Raw genomic sequence first — 19691 nt, forward strand, 5'->3', positions numbered from 1 at the left:
AAGCACATAAAAGTAGGCAACGTATTTGTTCTACTCAACTGAAAAAAGTTGTCTCCCATAATACGATTTTTTTTGCAGTTGTCTTCAAATTGAGTTGTCTTGATTACAACTCAACTAAGTTGAGTTGTGATCCATAATAGGCCCTTAAGTCTCTCATTCCGCCTTCCCAATCATTGTAGCGTGTTCCAGGCGGAACTTTTGGCGATTAAGGAAGTCTTGTCTTGGCTCAAAGAAAACGTGATATCAACATCTGATATCCGTATTTTCTCCGACAGCCAGGCCGCTATCAAATCTCTGGACTCTGCCTCTACAAACTCACCAATTGGACATATTCTATTTTTAAAAACACAATTTGTTACAATTACAAATGATAATTGTTTGTGGACAAATTAAGAGAAAAAAACATGTTTAACAATTCAAGAGATCAATCTAAGGCAATCAATCATTTACTCAACATTTTGCATATCAACTCCATAACTTTCTAACAATTCGTTTTTTTTTTGTAAAAGATCGATCTCAACACTTTTGAGTTTGAAATCAAAACTTGACAATGATCTCTGCCTCTACAAGAAAGTTTTCAGGAAAGTGAGTAGAAAACTTGAACTTATCTTTTTGCATAAATGACCCATTCTCCTTTTTTCCCCTCGAAGATGATTCCTTGGAAGTACAATTCTTATATATTTTTTAGTTGTTGCTTTTTTTGTGTTTTTTTAATTTGGTGTATTACGGAAGACTACATTGTTATTATAATAATATAAATTTGTTTTTTTAATTATTCGTTAAATATGTCTTTAACAGATTACAGATTTGTTTTAACAATAATATTTTTTGTTTTGTATTTTAATTTATTGTTTTTTTTTTCTATTTTTGCTTTATTTTATTTTTATTTTGATTGTTTATATTCTTTATATTAAATATATATAATTATAATATCAGCATGTAAGACTAACAAAATCACTACTTTTTTTGTTTATATATAAAGTGGTAATATGCGTTGCATAAAAATAATATATTTTATGTGAATTGTGTAAAAAAATAATAAGAAAGAAGATAAAATAGAAAAACATTTTCACTACATGTCTTTTCTTTTTTTTCTAAATTTATTTAATATTCTTAAAATTTATGTTAAAGGAAAACAAAAGGCACTAAGAAGAATAAAAATTAAAAATTAAATTGCGTGCAATAAACAATTTCCCTAATTTTGTTTTATTCTTATTCTTATGTTTATATTTATTTTTGTTTTTTTTTGTATAAAAAAGCACAAAAATACTCCAAAAAAGAGGAACAAAAATCAAAAGAAGAGATACAAAAAAACAAAAATTAGGAAGATAAACGACACCAAAGACAAAATATATAAAAATACAAAAAAGAAACAGACACACAAATAAAATATTATATAAATTTGTTTAAAGTTAATTTTTCAATGAACAACTCTAATGATCACAGTAGTTTCGAAATTTTCAAATTTTCGTTTCCTCTTTTTATCTTTTTTTGTTTTGTTTTTTGACTTAAAAACTAAGGAATTAAAAAATTTAGATATATATGCTTCTATATGTTCGTATTTTTCTGTTGGTTGTGGTATTTTTCTTTTTCCTTTTCTCCTTCTTTTTGTTTTCTTTTGTTGTCTAAGGATAAAAATTCGATTGTTTTTGTTTTTTTAATAAATTGTTGGTGTGTTGTTGGTTGGTGTTTTCTAAGCTTCTGCTTTGTATTTTTGTTATGTCTAAGATTTAGGGGCACAAATTCGATAGAGAAGAATAGTGTTGATGTTGGTTGGTTGGTTGGTTTTACATTTAAGTAAGGCACCTCACGGTAGACATAAATCATCATCAGGACTCTCTACAGCTATGGAGGGTTTTTTTCGAACTCGAAATCGGGTCATCATTTGGCTTTGAGGGATGACAAAAATAGAGATCTGATTCCGTAGACAAAGCTACAGATCAGAGCTTAGGGCTCTTCTGCATTGTTCCGTCTGCGGAGGAGCGTCAAGCTGGCGTTGGGATCGCTCAGGGAATATGTCTCTGGTTCGAATACCGGTGGACACTCCATGTTGGGGTACTCTGGAGAAACTAATACTGCGGAACTCGATGGTGTGGGCTTGTCTGGTAGGATGAGCGGTGGCAGGGGAGCTGCTGCTGCTACAGCATGATCCACAGAAGTCGATGGCCCTGGATATGGCTACAAAAAACACCAAAAAACTTTAAATACGAACCTAAAAATTAAAGACTCTTGAAATGTACCTTATTACTAAACTCCACTGGTGAAAAGATCTCATGTTCATAGTCCTGAGATGAGTTATTGCTTCCCATTGCATTCCGTCCACCAAATATAGCTCGATGCAGCCTCGGCGAGCCGAGTAGCTTCCTCTCCTTTGCCGTCTTGCTCGATGTAAAACTCAACTTCGACAGAATCGGCATTGGGGCGGAGTTTTTGCGGGGTGCCTCGTACTTTTTGTCCTTGAATTCATTGTTGTAGGTGTGACTCTTCTTGATGCCACCGCCGCTGCCACAACTACTTGGCGATCCACCTTGATCAACTTTGCCCTGACTATTGTACATATGTGAGGATTTCTTGTTCAGTGGCAGCGTCATTGACGTCGTCAGACCTTTCGGTTCATTGCTCGAATGTTTGAACTGAAATAACCGCTCACTCGATGTCTTGAAGGCTTCTAGTTTGCCTTTTGTCTTTTTGAAGCTTCCTCCTCGATGGCTGGTCGATTTGTCACTCTCACTGGTGCTGGAATGCTGCTTTTTCGCTTTTACCGCGGCATTTTGCATCTGTTGGAGTTTTTGCAGTCTCAATTCTTGCAGGCGCATCAGGTCCGAGGGAGTTCTATTGGCGCGATTGTCACAGATGGGTTCGTCGCCCGATATCAGTTCGTAGCCGAAGTCACGCAGCTTGAGGCCCTCTTTTGTGCGGGTGCGCTTGATGTCTTCGTCGTCGGGCTTGAAGCTCATCTCGTAGTCGGGGGTTTTGGGCAGACTGCGACTCTGGATTTTGGAGAGTTTGCCGGTTTCCCCGGGCTGCTGATTGTCGCCGCCGCCTGGCTTTCCGCCCTTGAGATGGGCGATTTTTCCATTACGGTCGTCCTGTTTCTCCACTCCCAGCAGAACACGGTTGTTGTACATCTCCTGGGCTTCCTCCTTCTGCTTCTGCAGCATCAAGTCTTTGAGGGTGAGAAAAACCTGCAGGTTGTGAGGAGCATCCCAAGAATTGCCAGGGTTGATCTTTGGCAGCGAGTAGTCCAAAGTTTTCGACGTTTGGAAGTCGAATTCTACCAGATTCGGGTTGGAGGCGTGGATGTAGTTGTAGGGAAATGTCTTCTTCACCATCTTGCTCCCACTCTCGATTGAGTAACTTTTCGAGATGAGACTAGGAGGACTTTCTTGATCCATATGCCGACTTTCTCTCTCTAGTGCTGCCGATGATGATGACGCCACTGATGGCCGGACGCTGCTCTCACTAACCGAACTGCGACTTGCCGAGAGGTTGGTTTTCGTGGGCAAACTGGGTGGCTGAGTGGGTTGTGCACTCACGCTGTTGTGCTCGGGAGAGGGATTATTCTGGAATGGATGCAGATTATTGGGATCTGTATAGCCGGGAGTGTTGGCTCCGATTTGAATTCCGAAACTTCCACCAGGCACCTTGCGATAGCTACGATATTGCTCTGTCGGCACTGGAATGTCACTGGATGGCTTTTTATCGCCACTGCTGCTGCTGCTCTTGAAGGGCAACGAGCTTTTGGTGAATTTCCTCAGAGAGCCAAGGTATTTCTTGTCGTGCTTAACGCTTGTTGTTGGTGTCTGGTGCTGGAAGTTTTTTGACCCTACAAAATCTTTGCTTCCACTGCTGGGCGACGGGGTGCAGAGACTTTTGCTCAGCGAATCACTCTCATCGCCGGAACTTTCGGTCTCCGAAAAAAGCTCTTTTGATGGAACATCCGAGTCATTCGACTGCATCCCCACTTTTTGCTGCTGCAAGGTGGCTTGACGTATAAAGTCCATCCATTGGTTGAGTGCCTCCAAGGATTCCGCAGCGAAATAGAACGTTTTCGATGGATGGTAGACTTTGAAAGCGTACGGTTTTGAATGAACTTCCTGAAAAGACAAAACAAAAAATGAGATACAGTGGACGTCCAATATAACGAATGCCCGATATAGCGAATTTGCGATATAACGAACGCTTTTGAAATTTACATTAACATCTCTAAATAACGAACGATGATAAAAATTTGCTATCCGATATAACGAACGCGTATATATGTATATTGCCTTATATTTTTATATATATATGTGCATATATTTTTATGTCAACACATAAGTTTATTCTCGTACATATGTATGTGTGTGCGCCAAAGGTTCAAAACTGTAACAAGCTTTCTGTTTTTCGTTTAGTCTTCGCATCGCTACTAAAACATTTTTGTTAGAATTCTTATTTTTGGTTTGTCTTTCGCTATGCAGTTTTGAATTTTATGTACGGTCTTACACACACATATTCAATGACACGACGGCAAGATAATGTTAGCAGTTAAATAGTGTTTTTGTTGTTTAAGGTCTCGTCTGGTTGAAACGCTCCGTAATAATTTTGTAGATTTAGTTTTGTGTACAAAATATTAAAATGAATACAAAATCTCAATGTACTCGGCTTTCATTAAAGGACAAAGTTAAAATTATTGATGAGTGCAACAAAGGCGTTTCACTTAAGGAAATTTCAATAAAATTCCGTGTGCCAAAATCAACAATATGTTGGATTAAGAAAAGACGCACAAAAATCTTGAAGAACCTGAACTTGACGCACAATAGCTCTCTACAACGTAAATCTATGCGAAAGGGAGAGTTTTCTAATATGGAAAATCGGCTGTACAAATGGTTTCTTAGACAAAGAGAGAAACACATTCCCATAAGTTGTGCTATACTAAAGGCTAAGGCTAGTGTTATTCATCAAAATTTTTTTTGAATGGAAAAGTCGATCGATATAACGAACGCTCTCGGTATAGAGAATGACCTCGAACATTATATCATTCGTTATACTGGACGTCCACTGTAATAACAAATTGGATGGAATAAGTCTCAAGCTATTCTTACCTTAGCTAGGGATACAGTGAATCCAGGAAGATAGACAAAACAATTCGCCTTCGCTGACTCCTTTGTGCGGAACCCGTACAGATTAGTATCCATTAAAACGAAGTAGAGTTTGGCCCAGAACGTGACGCCTCTCTTGTCTTTGGTCCGCCTGTACAAATGTCCCTGGATGTCACCTGTGCCGAGAATTTTGAGACTTATTTTTCGGCGCTTGGCGATCAGACTATTCTTCTTTTTGAGCGTCAGAGTCTTCGTTTTGGTGGGTGTGTGCAATTCCGATTCCTCGGCAATAGGCGAGGGAGGAATCACCACCACTGATTCAACCACTGGCTTTGGCGGCACCTTCTCCGGCGGCATCAGACTCGCTGGTTTTGGTGGTGGAGGCGGCACAACCAGAGGCGCTGCTTCATTGGGTTTCTTCGGTCGCGGAGGCGGCGCTGGTGGTGTTGTGAGGATGAACTCCTTGCGGGGCTCTATTGCCGGAGGAGTATCGGACTCCTCGCCTGAGTTGTCATACGCTGGGGTGCTGTGGCTCTTGTCCAATCTTCCACGTCTGGCGATCGTCACGTGGTTTATAGCCTGTATGAGTGGCTCCTTCATTAGCAGGGGTGGTAGCGTCGTTGGAGTCGGAGTGGGTGCTGGCGTTGGTGTCGGTGTCAGTTCCTCTTTGCTTCCGCTGGGACTCACATCCGAAGGTGCCACTTCGACAACACTCACAGTCGGCGAGGCATCTTCTTCGTCCACGAAGGGAATCGGTTCAAACGTCTCCAGGATGGTGTTCTCCACATTGCACGTGTACTTCTGGTCCACGGGATAGTCCTCGTACTTCATATTCGCATCGAACCGAACGACTTTACTCACTCCCGGCTTTGACTTCTCTTCGCTTCCGCACTTCTTCGAGTCTCCTCCACTCACCCCCAACTTGAGTTCCTGAGAAAAACTCCCAATGAGCTTGCCATTTGCAATCCCCAGACATGTGGTTGGGCGAGGAGCTATCTCGAGGCCGAAGCCAAAAGAAACCGATTTGTCTCTCAAACTCGGCGACGATGGATCCCCGTTCTGAGCACCATTCTTCCGCTCGTGCCACAGCGGAGCTCCACTCACATTCTTCAACGAATACAATTCGTCACCGCAGATTGTGTTCCGCCGCTGGAGTACCGCCCGAGGCTTGGGATAGTACAGTCGAATCTCCTTCTCCACAGATTTCGAATCCGTCGGAGTCAGAATATCACTGCAACTGGAATCCGTATCGGAAGGATCAGTCTTTTCGCTTATCTTCAACGGCAAATTGAATTCCGGCACCGCCAGGAAGCCAGCCCTCGGACTGGGCAGGTTCTCGCCCCAACGAGTTCCCATTGCACGCTTTTTGCTCGGCAGCCGATAGGGCTGCATGTATATCTGCCCGTAGATCTTTGTGTGTTTGGGTCGCTTCTTCAACGTGAGCAGCACATCCGGCAGTGATTCCCGCAGTTGCATAATCACGGTCTTGTATTGCCACCCCACCACAGTCTGATAGTTTATCTGAACTATCTCGTCCCCGTCCTCGATCTTCCCCGAATTATGAGCCGGTGAATTGTATTTAATTTCTATAACCTTATGAATCCCATGATAGCTCGGTTCGATATTGAAGCCCAACTCGGATTCACGTTTCTTTAGAGTGACCAAACTCAACGAAGCCGGCTGAAGGAGCATCGGATCTGTGATGTCCTGAATTATATAATCACCTAGTTTAGCGAGCGTTTCGGCAGTTGTTTTTATCTGTTCGGCAGGATTCTCCACAAAACGATCACGTTGAGCGCTCGTCGCCATTTCAAGGCCGAGTTTTAGCATATTCTTGCGGATCTCGTTGAATTGCAAATGCCCATGAAACGGTGCTCGATCTAGCCAACTGATAATTGGCTTGATTGTCGCTATTGTCCTTGTAATATCATTTAGAATTTGAGTTTCTATTTTTGAATTATCACAGTGTGTTGCCAATTGCCGGTAAAGATTGCGCGCCGCTGTTGCCATATGCAGGGCTAAAAATTGCAAATTCTCTTTGTCTAAATTATAATGCTGTGGATGAAAGAAGAGAAAAAGGACTGGACGATTAGAAATAGTGAAAGGTTGTGCTTTATATTTATTTTAGGTTCTCTATAGTAAAGAAATCTTGTTTTTCACAAATTTTTTTTTTAAACATATCACTTTTACAAAACCTGTAACGAAGCAGGAGAGGGAGGAGAAAAATGCTCCTCACCTTCTGCATACTCGATTTTATGGACTTCTAAGCCGTGTGTTTTTTTGTAGAACAATCTTCTTATGTCTCCTAAAAGGAGTCTTAGACTCTAAGTGTCGCGCAAGGATATTTCCTGTTGTGACGGTTGTATTCTTTTAACCATAAATCGCACATGGGAACTTGGTTTAATCATCTGAATTATGAAGAAGGGTGGAGTATATTAAGGCACTAGTTTTGGCGGTTATGTTCGATTATTATGTTGGATTATTATGATGCTATTAAAGAAGTTTGTACTATCCGTGGCGTTATGAGTAGGACGTACATCTGTCTTGTCAGAGGTCTGGGGTCAATCCTTGTTTTCCCTATGTTTGAGTGCAGGCTAAAATTATGACTGTAGCAGGAAAAGTCCAAGGGTTTTGACTTGAAATTTGATGCCGAAAATTCTGAGCTAGTAAAAGACTATTACAATGGTTTGAAACTTTTTTCAGTACAACATATAAATTGTGAGAAAGTTCAACACTTTCGGTTTGGCTGTTGGCGTAGAACAAATTATTGAAGCGAATTGGTTTGGATGAAGTTCCGACTCATGTCTGACCCTTAAAAAGGGTCCTTTCTTTCCACTGATCAATTTACATCTTAAGAAATATCTTAAATAACGAAAGCTGGTTTACTGTTGATGTCATGTCATCGAACATTGAAAGAAATCTTTACATCATTTTGGAGAAAGTAAAATTATTACACTTGGTATTTCAAAGACATAAAGTTCTCTTACTGAAATAGCGTGTATTCGAAATTGATGAATCCCTTATAATAACAATGAAATTATTATAAGACAGGTTTGAATCTGATATCCATGAAATTAAGGCTGGTTTGCCTCAGGGTTTCGTGTTGTCTCCCAAACTCTTCCTTATTTTTATATAAACTAATTTACGTCAATACACAAAATTCTTTCCTTAACTACATTACCGTCAGCTTTATATATTCGTTTTTTGATTCATGTCGTCTTCTTTCGGAGCTGAACTACCAAAGGCAGCTAATTGAATTCTGACCTTGATAGAGCATTGTTTAATGAGGAATCATAAACCGTCGTACTGTAATGGGTGGTACTTGCAGTGAGGAGATTGAACAGTTTTAAGTTTTAGATATGTTCGTAACAAAACATTTCTTTTGGAGTGTTAACATTTTTGAAGACCTCAAAAACGCTGCTAAGTCTTCAGGTTTGTTCCGCCGATTTAATCCTTTCACACTTAAGAAGGTGCCCATAAAACTCATTTAATTGAAGTATTTGAAAAACTTGAACACCGCCACAAAGTTTCATGCCTGCTACTTTCATAATCAATGTTCTAATAAAATAGCCACTTGCATTCCCCTTCTTAAACGATTTAACCGTAATACTCAAGAACTAAATGGGATTCCTTTCGTTAGGGAACCCGACATTAGTACGGGACTATAAGCATATAATTTTTAACGATTACTAAAAAGGCCAGAAAAAACCTTTCCAAATACAGTTGCAGATCAAGCATTCACAATTCAAGATGCAACAACAACAAAACTCAAGTAGACGATCGTGTTCGCTATCAATTTTATAAATATGCTTCAGAATACTTTTTAATAAAACTAACATATGCATACAACTACATCTTCATGAGCGATGATTTTACGTCAAAAAAGGGCGACGAAAACGAACCAACAAACTATCGTGGCATATCTTTTATCAACACTTATGTTGAATATCTCTACAAAAACATTTGAAGGCAAGGCTGATCGAAGAAAAAAAACTATCAACTGCAACTGGAAAGGAGTCTTAAGCAAGAAACATATTGCCCAAGCACAAAGTTTAAACTATTTGAGGCCGTAATGCGATCATACATACCTATATCTTGCATCTAGAGACAGGAGTGGCACCACTCTATATCTTCACATTAAAGATACATCTGCAATATATATTAAAAGTTACAGAGCTACCAACCCACGGCTACCTAACATAATCGTTAGACACCTGCTTTCTAGGAATTCCCAATTCTTTGAAGAGTGGACTCGAATTGGTCTTGAAAAAGACATCCAGTTGCTAGAAAACTTTATACCTACTGCTTAGAAAAATTGAAGCATCCTTTTTTGCAAAATTTGACATGGGTGTGAACAATTATTTCGTCGATCGATATCCTATCAATAGCTTTAATTTTCAAAACCAAAGTGGAATTTTTGCTTTTAAATTACCAACCACACGGTTCCAACGATAACACTCGGTGCACATTATGTAATCTCCAAGAAACCGAAAATGTACATTTTTTAGGAAGATACCCTATTCATGAGACAATCCGACCCACTTTCAGGGGAAAAAACATCCTCAACAATGATGATATCTCAATGGTAAACACTGAACGGTTACAGTTCATTTATGTCTTCGTATATAAATTTGAACTTTTTTTTCTGGCTGACGGAAAAAGCTAATGCTATACTCTGTTAATTGTTAAAACAAATATGTAAATCATTTTCTGCTTTTACACATTTTACAACTACTACTACTCGAGCTTTTAGGAATGCCCATCAGTTCATCCTTGAGCCCAATTTCAAAACTAGTCTTTTTTTTACCTACACTAATTTTTATTTTAATCCTATCCCGCTTTTCTGAGAGCTATGTACATGTTTGGGGAGCATCTTTTTAGGCTTAGATCCGTCTCTTAGTGGTATTCTTCAAAAAAAAAAAACGGTAGTAGGTACTTTATCAAGGTGAGCAGTTTCGCATTATATGTAAGTGAATAACTAAGTAACTTTATTTTTAAAAAAAAGAAGTTTTTGTCTTACATGTTATCTTTTTAAACAAATTCATCTAATGAAATGCTCAATGAGATTGTACCTAGTAGAAAACCCTCTGCTATGTCTGTGTTTGATTCTTTTTTTTTTAAATGTTATCATTATTATTCTTTCCCTAAGCCAACAAATTCGTTTGTTTGTTTACAACTAAAGCTTATTATTCTTTTTGATGCAATCATCATTATTGATGACTAACCACAGCCACCAAGAAACTCCCCCAAGGGGTCGTATCAATTGTATGACTAACGCATACTTTATCATCTATACAAATTAACTGAGGGCTTTTTTTGTAGTAGCCCATAGCCGAATGTCTCTTTTTCTCATAATCATGTTTTGACATGAATTTTATTTGGGGTCGAATAAACAGCCCATTCGCTTGTGAATAAAATATTGTATCGTTGAATGAACAATATGTTGTTTTTAAGAAAACTGGAGATCTTCTTTGGAAGCTATTTGCAAGAATATGAGTCTAAAGGTTTACATCACTTTCTATGTTCACTAGATCTGGGTTTTCTTCATACATATCACACAGAGTGTATTTTATGAGATAAGTTGGACATGTAAAGGTTTTGGAACTATTGATAGAAAAATGTCCAGTTCGTTTTTTTTAACCTTTTGGAAGAACAACCGCGATCTTGTCTATAAGTTTTTTTTTTTGTTTAAGCTGTAAAAATTCCGTCGGTTGTTGTCAATGGTTTGACAGTTTAGAAAGGCAAAACTTTGTTGACATTTAGATGGATAAGATGGTAATTCCATATTCCAATTTAATTTATAGAAAGCATACCTAGTAAGACTTTTTTGTATTTTTTTCTATTCTAGAAGAATGAGTGATATAATAAGGATTCCAAACTATGCTGCAATATTCCAATACCGATCTAACAAGTGCAATATATAATGATTTAAGGGTATAGGGGAAAAATCCCTAGTGTTTCTTCTGATAAGCCCTAGCATCCCATTAGCTTTACTGACTATGGAATCAATATGCTTATTAAACGAAAGCTTTTCATCCAATATAACTCCCAAATTCTTTTTTGCCGTAACCCTATCTAAAGTCGTATTGTTGATAGTATAATCAAATATGATAGGTGTATTTTTCTATGGCATGTAAGGCTCTGACATTTGGCAACATTCAGGAAAAGCTTGTTGGATTCACACCATTCAGCCAGTTTTTGGATATCGTCTTCGATATGACCCGAAAAATCATGACATTATCGGCATGCATAAGATAATTTGAATATTTAAATTTACCGAAATGTCATTTATAAAAAAGATAAATAACAAGTGGCCAACATGACTTCCTTGCGGAGCACCTGAAGTTATATTAATACCGATTTTTTAAATAAAAAAAAATCCATTGCATGAAACTAGAATGCAATCCAAATTTTGAAAGCTTAAGAATTAGTTAACTATGAATAACTCTTTCAAAAGCTTTTGCAAAATTTGTAAAGATAATATCAGTCTGTAAATCATGTTCGAACCCGCAAAGTACAGAATCGCTTAGCAAAGAAAGGTTTGTAGCAGTAGATCTTCCAGAATATTAGATCCTTAACAAAAAAAATAATTTTTTTACAGACAAGCACAATCAAAGGTCCATCCAATTACTCGGATACGCAGATGATATTGACATAATTGGAAGATCAAAGAATGATGTCAGTGGAGCGTTTTTGAGCATTGCGACGGAAGCGAAGAAGATGAGTTTAGTGGTTAATGAGAGCAAGACCAAGTATATGCTGTCATCAAAAAAGGACACTGAACAACGACGTCTTGGACAGCTTTAACTTCGAGGTAGTTAAGGACTTTGTCTACCTAGGCACCGCTATAAAAACAGACAACAACACCAGCGCTGAAATCAAACGAAGAATAACTCTTGCAAATCGCTGCTTCTTTGGACTTAGAAGGCAATTGAGAAGAAAAGTCCTCTCTCGAGCATCTAAACTCACCATCTATAAGACACTCATCATCCTGGTTCTCATTTATGGCGCTGAGGCCTGGACCCTGTCAAAGAAAGATGAGAGCGTCTTAGGATGCTTCGAGAGAAAAATTCCCAGGTCCGGCCCAGACTGTAGCGCGACCTTAAGTATGTAATTTATTTCTCTAATCAAAAAACTCTCCCACTATATTCGCAGTACCAGGAGTGGTCCATCAGTTTACCATTGAGCTTAGAGATTATTTTTTGAGCCGCACATCAATAATGTGGACTGCTAAACTCAACTCCGTTACCACCACCACTACTTCATTTTGATACTAAACATTTTAAGAATAGTATCGTCTTTTAAATTCTTTACTATTTTCCTAACACTTGCAAACTTTAAAAATTTAGTAAATTTGTCGCTTAAATTATGGGTCCTCAGAAAATAGTAAATGCTTAAAACTGATGTCAACTAAATCATTGCCTCAAAAAGATAGTTTTTTGTTGTACTTCATATTTGACCTACACCCTTGAACTATTTGAAAATTAAACATTTTCGTGCAGTAAATATTTTACGACATAAATTCCAATGCATTTCGACAGGATACGACAGTCTAATCCATACGTTAAATGATTCCATAGCTTTCTAAGACGCGCACGCTTTATTCGATAACTATCGATAAAAATAGAACTTTTCTTTTGTTTCTTTTTCTTATTAAACAATTTCTATAACATCCTTGACCCGATTCAAGCTTGCTTCTACTTTTTTTTCAGCCTTTATCCTTCCTTTCACTTTGTAACTTTAATAAACCAAATACCGTCAAAAAAGAATACCAAAAACTCCAAATTTAATACTTACAAAATTCCTAAGGTTCTCTACAGCTTCCAGCACTATCTCCTGATGTCCTATCGAAACCATACCCAATTGCTCCAATTCATATGGCCGAATATTGAGCAATTGCTGACCACCAACTTCGTTGTTCGTGAATGAGTAGACATAGTTGTACATAGAATCATCAAGTCCTGGCGAAAAGTAATTAGAAAAAAAAAACAATCATTCAAAATTCTAAATTCAAAAACAAAATAAAAATCAATAAAAAAAAAATTATGAACAATTCTTTGGAAATTCCCATCTATCGAAATCAGGCCGACTTTGAACAAAATCTACCCAAGACAGTGGAAGTCCTAAAGACCAAAGAAGGCAACAAGGTGTTCCTTGTCGGGACAGTTCATTTTAGTCTGAAATCCCATCATGACGTTTCGACTGTGATAAGAAACACAAATCCCTCAGTGGTGATGTTGGAATTGTGTCCTCTGAGGAAGCATATGCTCGACATCGACGAAGAAACTCTCCTTCGAGAAGCTTCCGCCCTCAACTTACGCAGGATAAGCGAAATATTCGTTCAAAAAGGTCTCATCAACGGAATGTTCTATTTATCTTTTCTGCGAACCAACGCAAAGATAACCAAACAACTTGGAGTGGCACCGGGCGGGGAGTGTCGTCGAGCAGTAGAGGAATGCAAAAAGCTCAAGCACTGCAAAGTTCTGCTCGGCGATCGACCAATCGACATAACAATGCAACGCGCACTCAGTCCCCTAACTTGGAGGGACAAATTAATGCTCTCGAGCATCTTCAATGAGCCCTCCATCAGCCAGATGACCCCTGCCGACGTGGAGGCCTACAAAAACCGCGACATCGATTACCTCCGCAACCTGAGGCTCCGTTTCCCGTCTGTCTATCGATCGTTCGTCACCGAACGCGATCAGATACTCGCGCACAACTTGATGCTGGCCACCAAGTTGAGCGGAAGAAATTACTGCAATGTTGTTGGTGTAGTCGGGGTGGGTCACATGAATGGGATTTGTGAGAGCTTCGGACAAACCAAACCCGAAGAGATTATGAAAATGATGAAGCAAGACTTGACCCCACGTCCTCAAAACAACGGACACAACATAATTCAGAATTTTTCACGCATATTGAACATTTTCAAGCACAAGTAGAGTAATTTTTGAGCAATCTGTGCATCATCAAAGACGTCGAGTTCGAGCGAGAATTCAGAATTTACCTTTGAGCCAATCTGTCACTTGATCGGGCGTCCATTCTGCGACATTTATGTAAGCCATTGTTGATTTTTTCCCTTTATTTATTCGTTTCTAGCGCACCCGAAGCCCGCGATTGGTGTTTGCATAGTTCGTACTATTGGCGACACTTCAGACATTCACATTTTCGATTTTGTGCAAATTGTTTTGTTTTTGATAATTTGCATAATTTAATTTTAGAAATTGGATGGTTGTTCTCTTTTTTAGCTTTTGCTGCGAGCTGTTTGACTGACTGAGGCGCTGGGGCGAAGGCGAGACCGAGAGCGAGACGACAGACGACAGAAAAATAAAAGTAATCAACACAAATTCCAGCGAAAAATGTTTTCCTTCTGATGTAATGTAGTCGTAACGTAGTGCTGTAATGCGGAACGCAGAGGTCTTGAGTCATTTTTGGTATGGTGGATGACGTTACGTTGACAGATAAGGAGGGAAATTTTGCAGTTGACGTTATGTGACATGACGTAAAGGGAGGGAGGATGTTCCTTTTATGAAGGTGTTGCCCGAATTGTCTTTGAAGGACAGAATTATGCGACAATCACACTTAACAACGATTTTTCTTTTTAAGTTTAAGTAAGCCTTTTATCTCCGTGCATTCCTGGAAAATCTTCACTGGCATAAAAGAGTTGTGTCAATAAAGCTTTTTTTAATTTCAGTTTGTATTTATTTATTATTTATATTTTATTCAGTTTTGTAAATTCGAAAGAAGTTTCATCATTGAAAAAACTAAAAGTACTAACTGAAAAATATCCTCATTGAAAAAAAATTGTGTTTGGAATTGTACCAACATTTAAGCACAGATCAGTGGAATAACTTCTTTCACTTTTTGACGAAATGGAATCAGTGATTTGGGAAAGAAGTATTTTTTAAAGCAAAAAGGGAATCCTATCTCAAATTATTTTTGAGTGATTGACTTGAAAATACATTCATTTCGGAAGTACGCAGGATTTTTTACACTGTGTAGTTAATTTCTTGTATACAAATATCTGACGAAGTTTAGGTAGGTTTTTCGCTTTCTAGTTTTAAAGAGCCAAAAAATATTATATTCCAAAAATCATTTGCAGCAGTTAATAAATATAATCAAAAATTAAATCCTCATTGTGATTAAGAAATTCAGGGAACTTGAACCCAGAAGAAGCCAAATGGCAACCTTGCGTTCAAAGGGTCCGACGTTATTTAGTGTTTGATCGTATTTAAGATTGTATGTGTCAAAAAGTACGACCCTAGCATTTGTTAAACTATATTTAACTTTAAACCTCGATCATTGTAATTTTATTGATTTTTTAAAGTTGTGACAATGGATATGGCTGATTTATATAATCTCGATGATATCCTTGACTTTTTTGTTTATGTGCTTTACTGGGTATTCAAATACGACCATCAGGATGCGCTCCCATATTTGTTGGTGCCTGGTGCATGCCTAAAAACTCCATTGGGATTGATCACATATGTTATTGAACAAGATTGTTTTTGTTATTAATATTTTGGTAATTCTATTACAAATACAAGTGAATAATTCTTAAATAATATAATAATTTTAATAAATAAAGAACCACACATTTTTTGGTTTAATTTTAAGAATAATCTCAATTACTTCTCAAATTTTACTTCAATTTCCAACTATTTAAACAAAGTGAATGACAATGAACTGCCAAATGCCCAACCAAATAAAAAACAGGGATGGAATCAGCTATGGTGATTGTTGACAGTCAAAATAATCGAATTTGATCTGTGTAAGGTGATAGTCAAATTTGACTATCAAGAATATGGTAGTCAACTATCAGTTTAGCCGATTACACCCCAGATTTGACTTTGCTTGGTCAGTTTATTTTTCAGTACTCCCGAAATAAAAAGCCAATTTGTATCAAGCTTTAAGGCCCAACTATAATAGGCATAAGCTAGCATATGCGCGCATAAGTAAACGTGCGAATACAAGGAATCTCAATACGAGTGAACACAATGGAGTCTAGCTCCGTTTCGTTCAATTTTTCTCAGTTTCGTTAACTTAAGCAAGAGCGATCCCAGTCGCTCACCGCATAAGTAAAATCTCACATTTAGATAAGTGAGCAAAATTGCATTATGGCTATGCAGTAAATTCGCAAACTTAAGTGAATTATCGTTGGGTTATTGACATAAGCTTTGGTTATGCCTATTATATAGTTGGGCTTTTAAAATGGGCCTTTTTTCATTTTCAAATATTAAGTATGGCCTTTTTTGCCTTCCATCGTCTTTAATTTTTAAAATAGTTCAAAGAAATTTCACAAAAACTTTACAGAATATTTAAATAAATTTTAAAGAAAAACATATGATAAACAACTGTCAACAAGACATAGCAATTTATAGGAAGTAAAGAAGAGTAACCATCTGTGTATTCTCTCCCATATTCCGGATTTGGCATATATCTAGTCTGTAAATCCAGTTAAAACGTTCAAAAATGTCCTGTATTTACTTCAACTTACAGTGAGGCTGTAGTTTGACCTCATTTAAATTTATGACAGTTTAGGCAAGGCGTGCACATGCAGCTTTTAGTTTCGAAACTGTTTGGTTTCTAAACTGAGCACTATAGACTTAGATGAGAGTCCGCGCACATGCAGAAACCATTCAGTCGCCCATTCTAACAACTTTTTAGGTTGTGTTTTGACACAAACTAGACGATCACCTCAACCCAATTCCTTAGTTTGTGTCACAAGGAATTATAGGTAACTGAGCGGACATTCAACTAAATCGATGAATAATTTTCTTCAATTGCAAGAGAGAACAAATTTAGTCAATGTTTTCCTTTTGCAAACATTTCTGAGAGAAGAGAACCACCTTACATCTCAATTTCATTAGAGTTCTCTTCATACATTGATTGAGAAAATTTATTAGTTGCTTATACCCAAAAAAAATGTCTGTATCCTACTATGATGCACGAACCTGCGACCTCATTCAACTAAATATTTTCTTTGGTATGCATGTATTAGTGCATTTCAGTCAAATGATTCTTTAAAGAGTGACGAGGTTAGTAGGATACTTCCAGACTCACTCAATTTGCTACTTTTCAAACGTCAAATGTATTTATATCCTGAAAGGCGGTGATAAATATGATTTGTATTCATAACAAAACATATTTTTTAATTTTTTTAATTTTCAAAAATAAAAATCAAAGTGAGTCATGGTTTAAAAAATAGAATAAAGCTTAAAGGCCAACTATAATTAGCATAAGCTAGCATTTGACCGCATAAGTAAACGTGCGAATACAAAGAAATTCAATACGAGTGAACATAATGGAGTCTAGCTCCGTTTCGTTAAATTTTTCTCAGTTTCGTTAACTTAGGTAAAATTAAGCAATCTGACATTTAGATACGTAAGCAAAATTGCATTATGGCTGTGCAGTGATTTCACAAAAGTGAATTTTCGTTGGGTTTTTGACATAAGCGTATGTTTTCTCATGCCTATTATAGTTGGGCCTCATCAAACGTCAAATGGAATTTTATCTTTCACAAATGGGAATGTCAAGAGTAAAACAACGCTGTCGCCGTCGCTGTCGAACGTATTACCCAGACTGCAAATGGAAATATATACAATGCAGAGCATCATAAACAACACTTCATCAGAAAAGCAGCCACAGGAGCAGCAGTATCAGGAAGAGGAGGAGGACTCTATGATGATCCTAATCGGAGCAAATCGTCATTCGGAGAGGTTCTTCTACACACAGCCTACCTAACATATCTTGGCTTTTATCTGCTCATGATATTGGGCAGCATCAATCAGTTGACGTGTGCCCCAAAAGTAGCTAAATAAAATATTTGAGAGGTAAGATGACGATTGAATCCACGTACTGACTGACTTAGTCTGAAATTCGTTTTCATGGCTATGTTACGCTTTATGATGCCTTCGAAAGCTTCTATTCACGCTATGTCTATCGGATCTACCCTCAAGGATCGCATAACCAAGGACTACGGTTGGACATTCGAGTTCACGGGAACAGAAGCACGATGTTTGAACCTGAGGTCGTACAACTACTTGGAATTCACCGCGCTGAGTGTCCCTGTGCCAAACAGGCAAACCAATTAAAACAAAATTTGATTATTGTCGAAGGTGTTTTCAGTATGGAAAGCTTGACCAAATGGTCACGATATTGTCGGCCATGTACCGCTGTACCGATGCTTGTCTATCTTTTCTCCAAAATTGGAGCAATAGTTCGTACACTTACTTTCCGTTAGGTAGCTGTTGTTGGAGTTGGGTTTCCTGACACTAAAATTATTGAAGGACGTATGCGTTTTTGCTTATAAGCGGCTCACACTAAAGAACAGCTTGATTATGCTTACAAGTGATTGATGAAATAAGTGATTTAGTTGGCCAAAAGTGTTCAAGTAAACCACGAGATCCTAATCCTATTACTAACTAAGCTTTAAAGAATAAATAAATAATAATAAACAAAGGAATAAGGTCATTTTATGATTCAATTAATAAGAATGCCATTTATTTGAGGTATGGGAACGTATAAGTTTAAAGTTAATTACTGATAATCTATTATATTTCTATCACTAAAAATAAATAAGCAAAGTAAAATTGAAAGATGTTTTATTTTCATTCATAAAAGTTAACATCCATCAAAAATGGCACTATTAAAAAGCGTTTTGGCAACCGAACATTTTGTTTCGATATTCGCTTTATTACAGGTTTATTCCGTCTTTTTAATTCAAAGGCACATATCAGTGCCAATTTGTAAAAATCCATATCCAGAAATTTATATTGACTTATGAAATCTCTGTCAAAAAACAAAGAATATATTTATTTTATATATTTTTTTATTCCAACAATATATCTATTATTTTCTTTCATAACCAAAATAATAGGACAAATTTGAATTTAGTTTCATGTATATGAGATAGAAAAAGTGAATAAATGTTTTCTGTGTATTGGTTTATTTGGTTGATTAGTTTTTGAGTTGCTTATGTGCGCGATGTTTGGGCAAGTAACGATCAAACTATTTGGTTTCGAAAAAGTTGCATGTGCGCGCCTAGCCTTACATTTGATTTCGGAACCGTCCAGAGGTAAACCCGCGGTGGTAAACTGTCCAGAGGTAAACCGACAGAGTTAAAGTGGGGTAAACTGACGGTGGTAAACTGGCAGAGGAAGACTGACAGAGGTAAGCTGGCAGATGTAAATCAGCTTTGGTAAACTTTCAGAGGTAAGCCAGCGGAGGTGAATAGTCACATACTACTATATCATTGGTGTTTGTCCTGCGTAATTTTGTTTAAGGATTTAAAACGTGAAATTACACGTTTGATGAAATTTCTTTAAATATTTTTAATATTCGAAAATAATCGTTCCATTTGAGATGTATCCAACCTGTCAACAAATTTTAATAATGTACACGAATAACAACTTTAATTAACAACACTGAGAGAGGTTTTTTTTTGAATGGAATTTCATATTCCTTAACAGATGATTCTACTTTTTCAAAAAATGAAATTAATCGTTGGAGCTTTCTAAAATTGAAGCGTTTGCAACATTTCGTGACATAGAGGCTCAAAGTTTTTCTTTCAGAAGTTTTTCTCGTATTCCAACCACAGAGAATGTAAAAAAA

General features: G+C 37.4%; 2 protein-coding genes across 2 annotated transcripts; one reads left to right on the forward strand and one right to left on the reverse strand.

The window, feature by feature from the left end:
* Positions 1-1881: 1881 nt before the first annotated feature.
* Positions 1882-14331, reverse strand: LOC129949295 (uncharacterized). The gene is made up of 5 exons (XM_056060667.1): positions 14086-14331; positions 12879-13042; positions 5085-7136; positions 2241-4097; positions 1882-2178 (listed from the first exon to the last, which is right to left on the reverse strand). The coding sequence occupies exons 1-5, from the start codon at positions 14141-14143 to the stop codon at positions 1948-1950; spliced, it is 4362 nt and encodes a 1453-aa protein (XP_055916642.1). The 5' UTR covers positions 14144-14331; the 3' UTR covers positions 1882-1947.
* On the forward strand, positions 13032-14769 carry LOC129949296 (traB domain-containing protein-like). Its single transcript, XM_056060668.1, has 2 exons — positions 13032-14134; positions 14327-14769. Exon 1 carries the CDS (start codon positions 13127-13129, stop codon positions 14018-14020), a length of 894 nt encoding a protein of 297 aa, XP_055916643.1. The 5' UTR covers positions 13032-13126; the 3' UTR covers positions 14021-14134; positions 14327-14769.
* The last annotated feature ends 4922 nt before the right edge of the window (positions 14770-19691 follow it).

This window comes from Eupeodes corollae, chromosome 3, assembly GCF_945859685.1.
Source record: "Eupeodes corollae chromosome 3, idEupCoro1.1, whole genome shotgun sequence".
In the NCBI taxonomy this organism is placed as follows: domain Eukaryota; kingdom Metazoa; phylum Arthropoda; class Insecta; order Diptera; family Syrphidae; genus Eupeodes; species Eupeodes corollae.

Coding starts and splice junctions, on each gene's coding strand:
- LOC129949296 (XM_056060668.1), top strand. CDS start 13,127: ATGAACAATTCTTTGGAAATTCCCATCTATCGAAATCAGGCCGACTTT.
- LOC129949295 (XM_056060667.1), bottom strand. CDS start 14,143: ATGGCTTACATAAATGTCGCAGAATGGACGCCCGATCAAGTGACAGAT. Junction 7,137..12,878: donor TAGAGAACCTTAGGAATTTT/GTAAGTATTAAA, acceptor TTTCATCCACAG/CATTATAATTTAGACAAAGA. Junction 4,098..5,084: donor TCACTGTATCCCTAGCTAAG/GTAAGAATAGCT, acceptor TTGTCTTTTCAG/GAAGTTCATTCAAAACCGTA.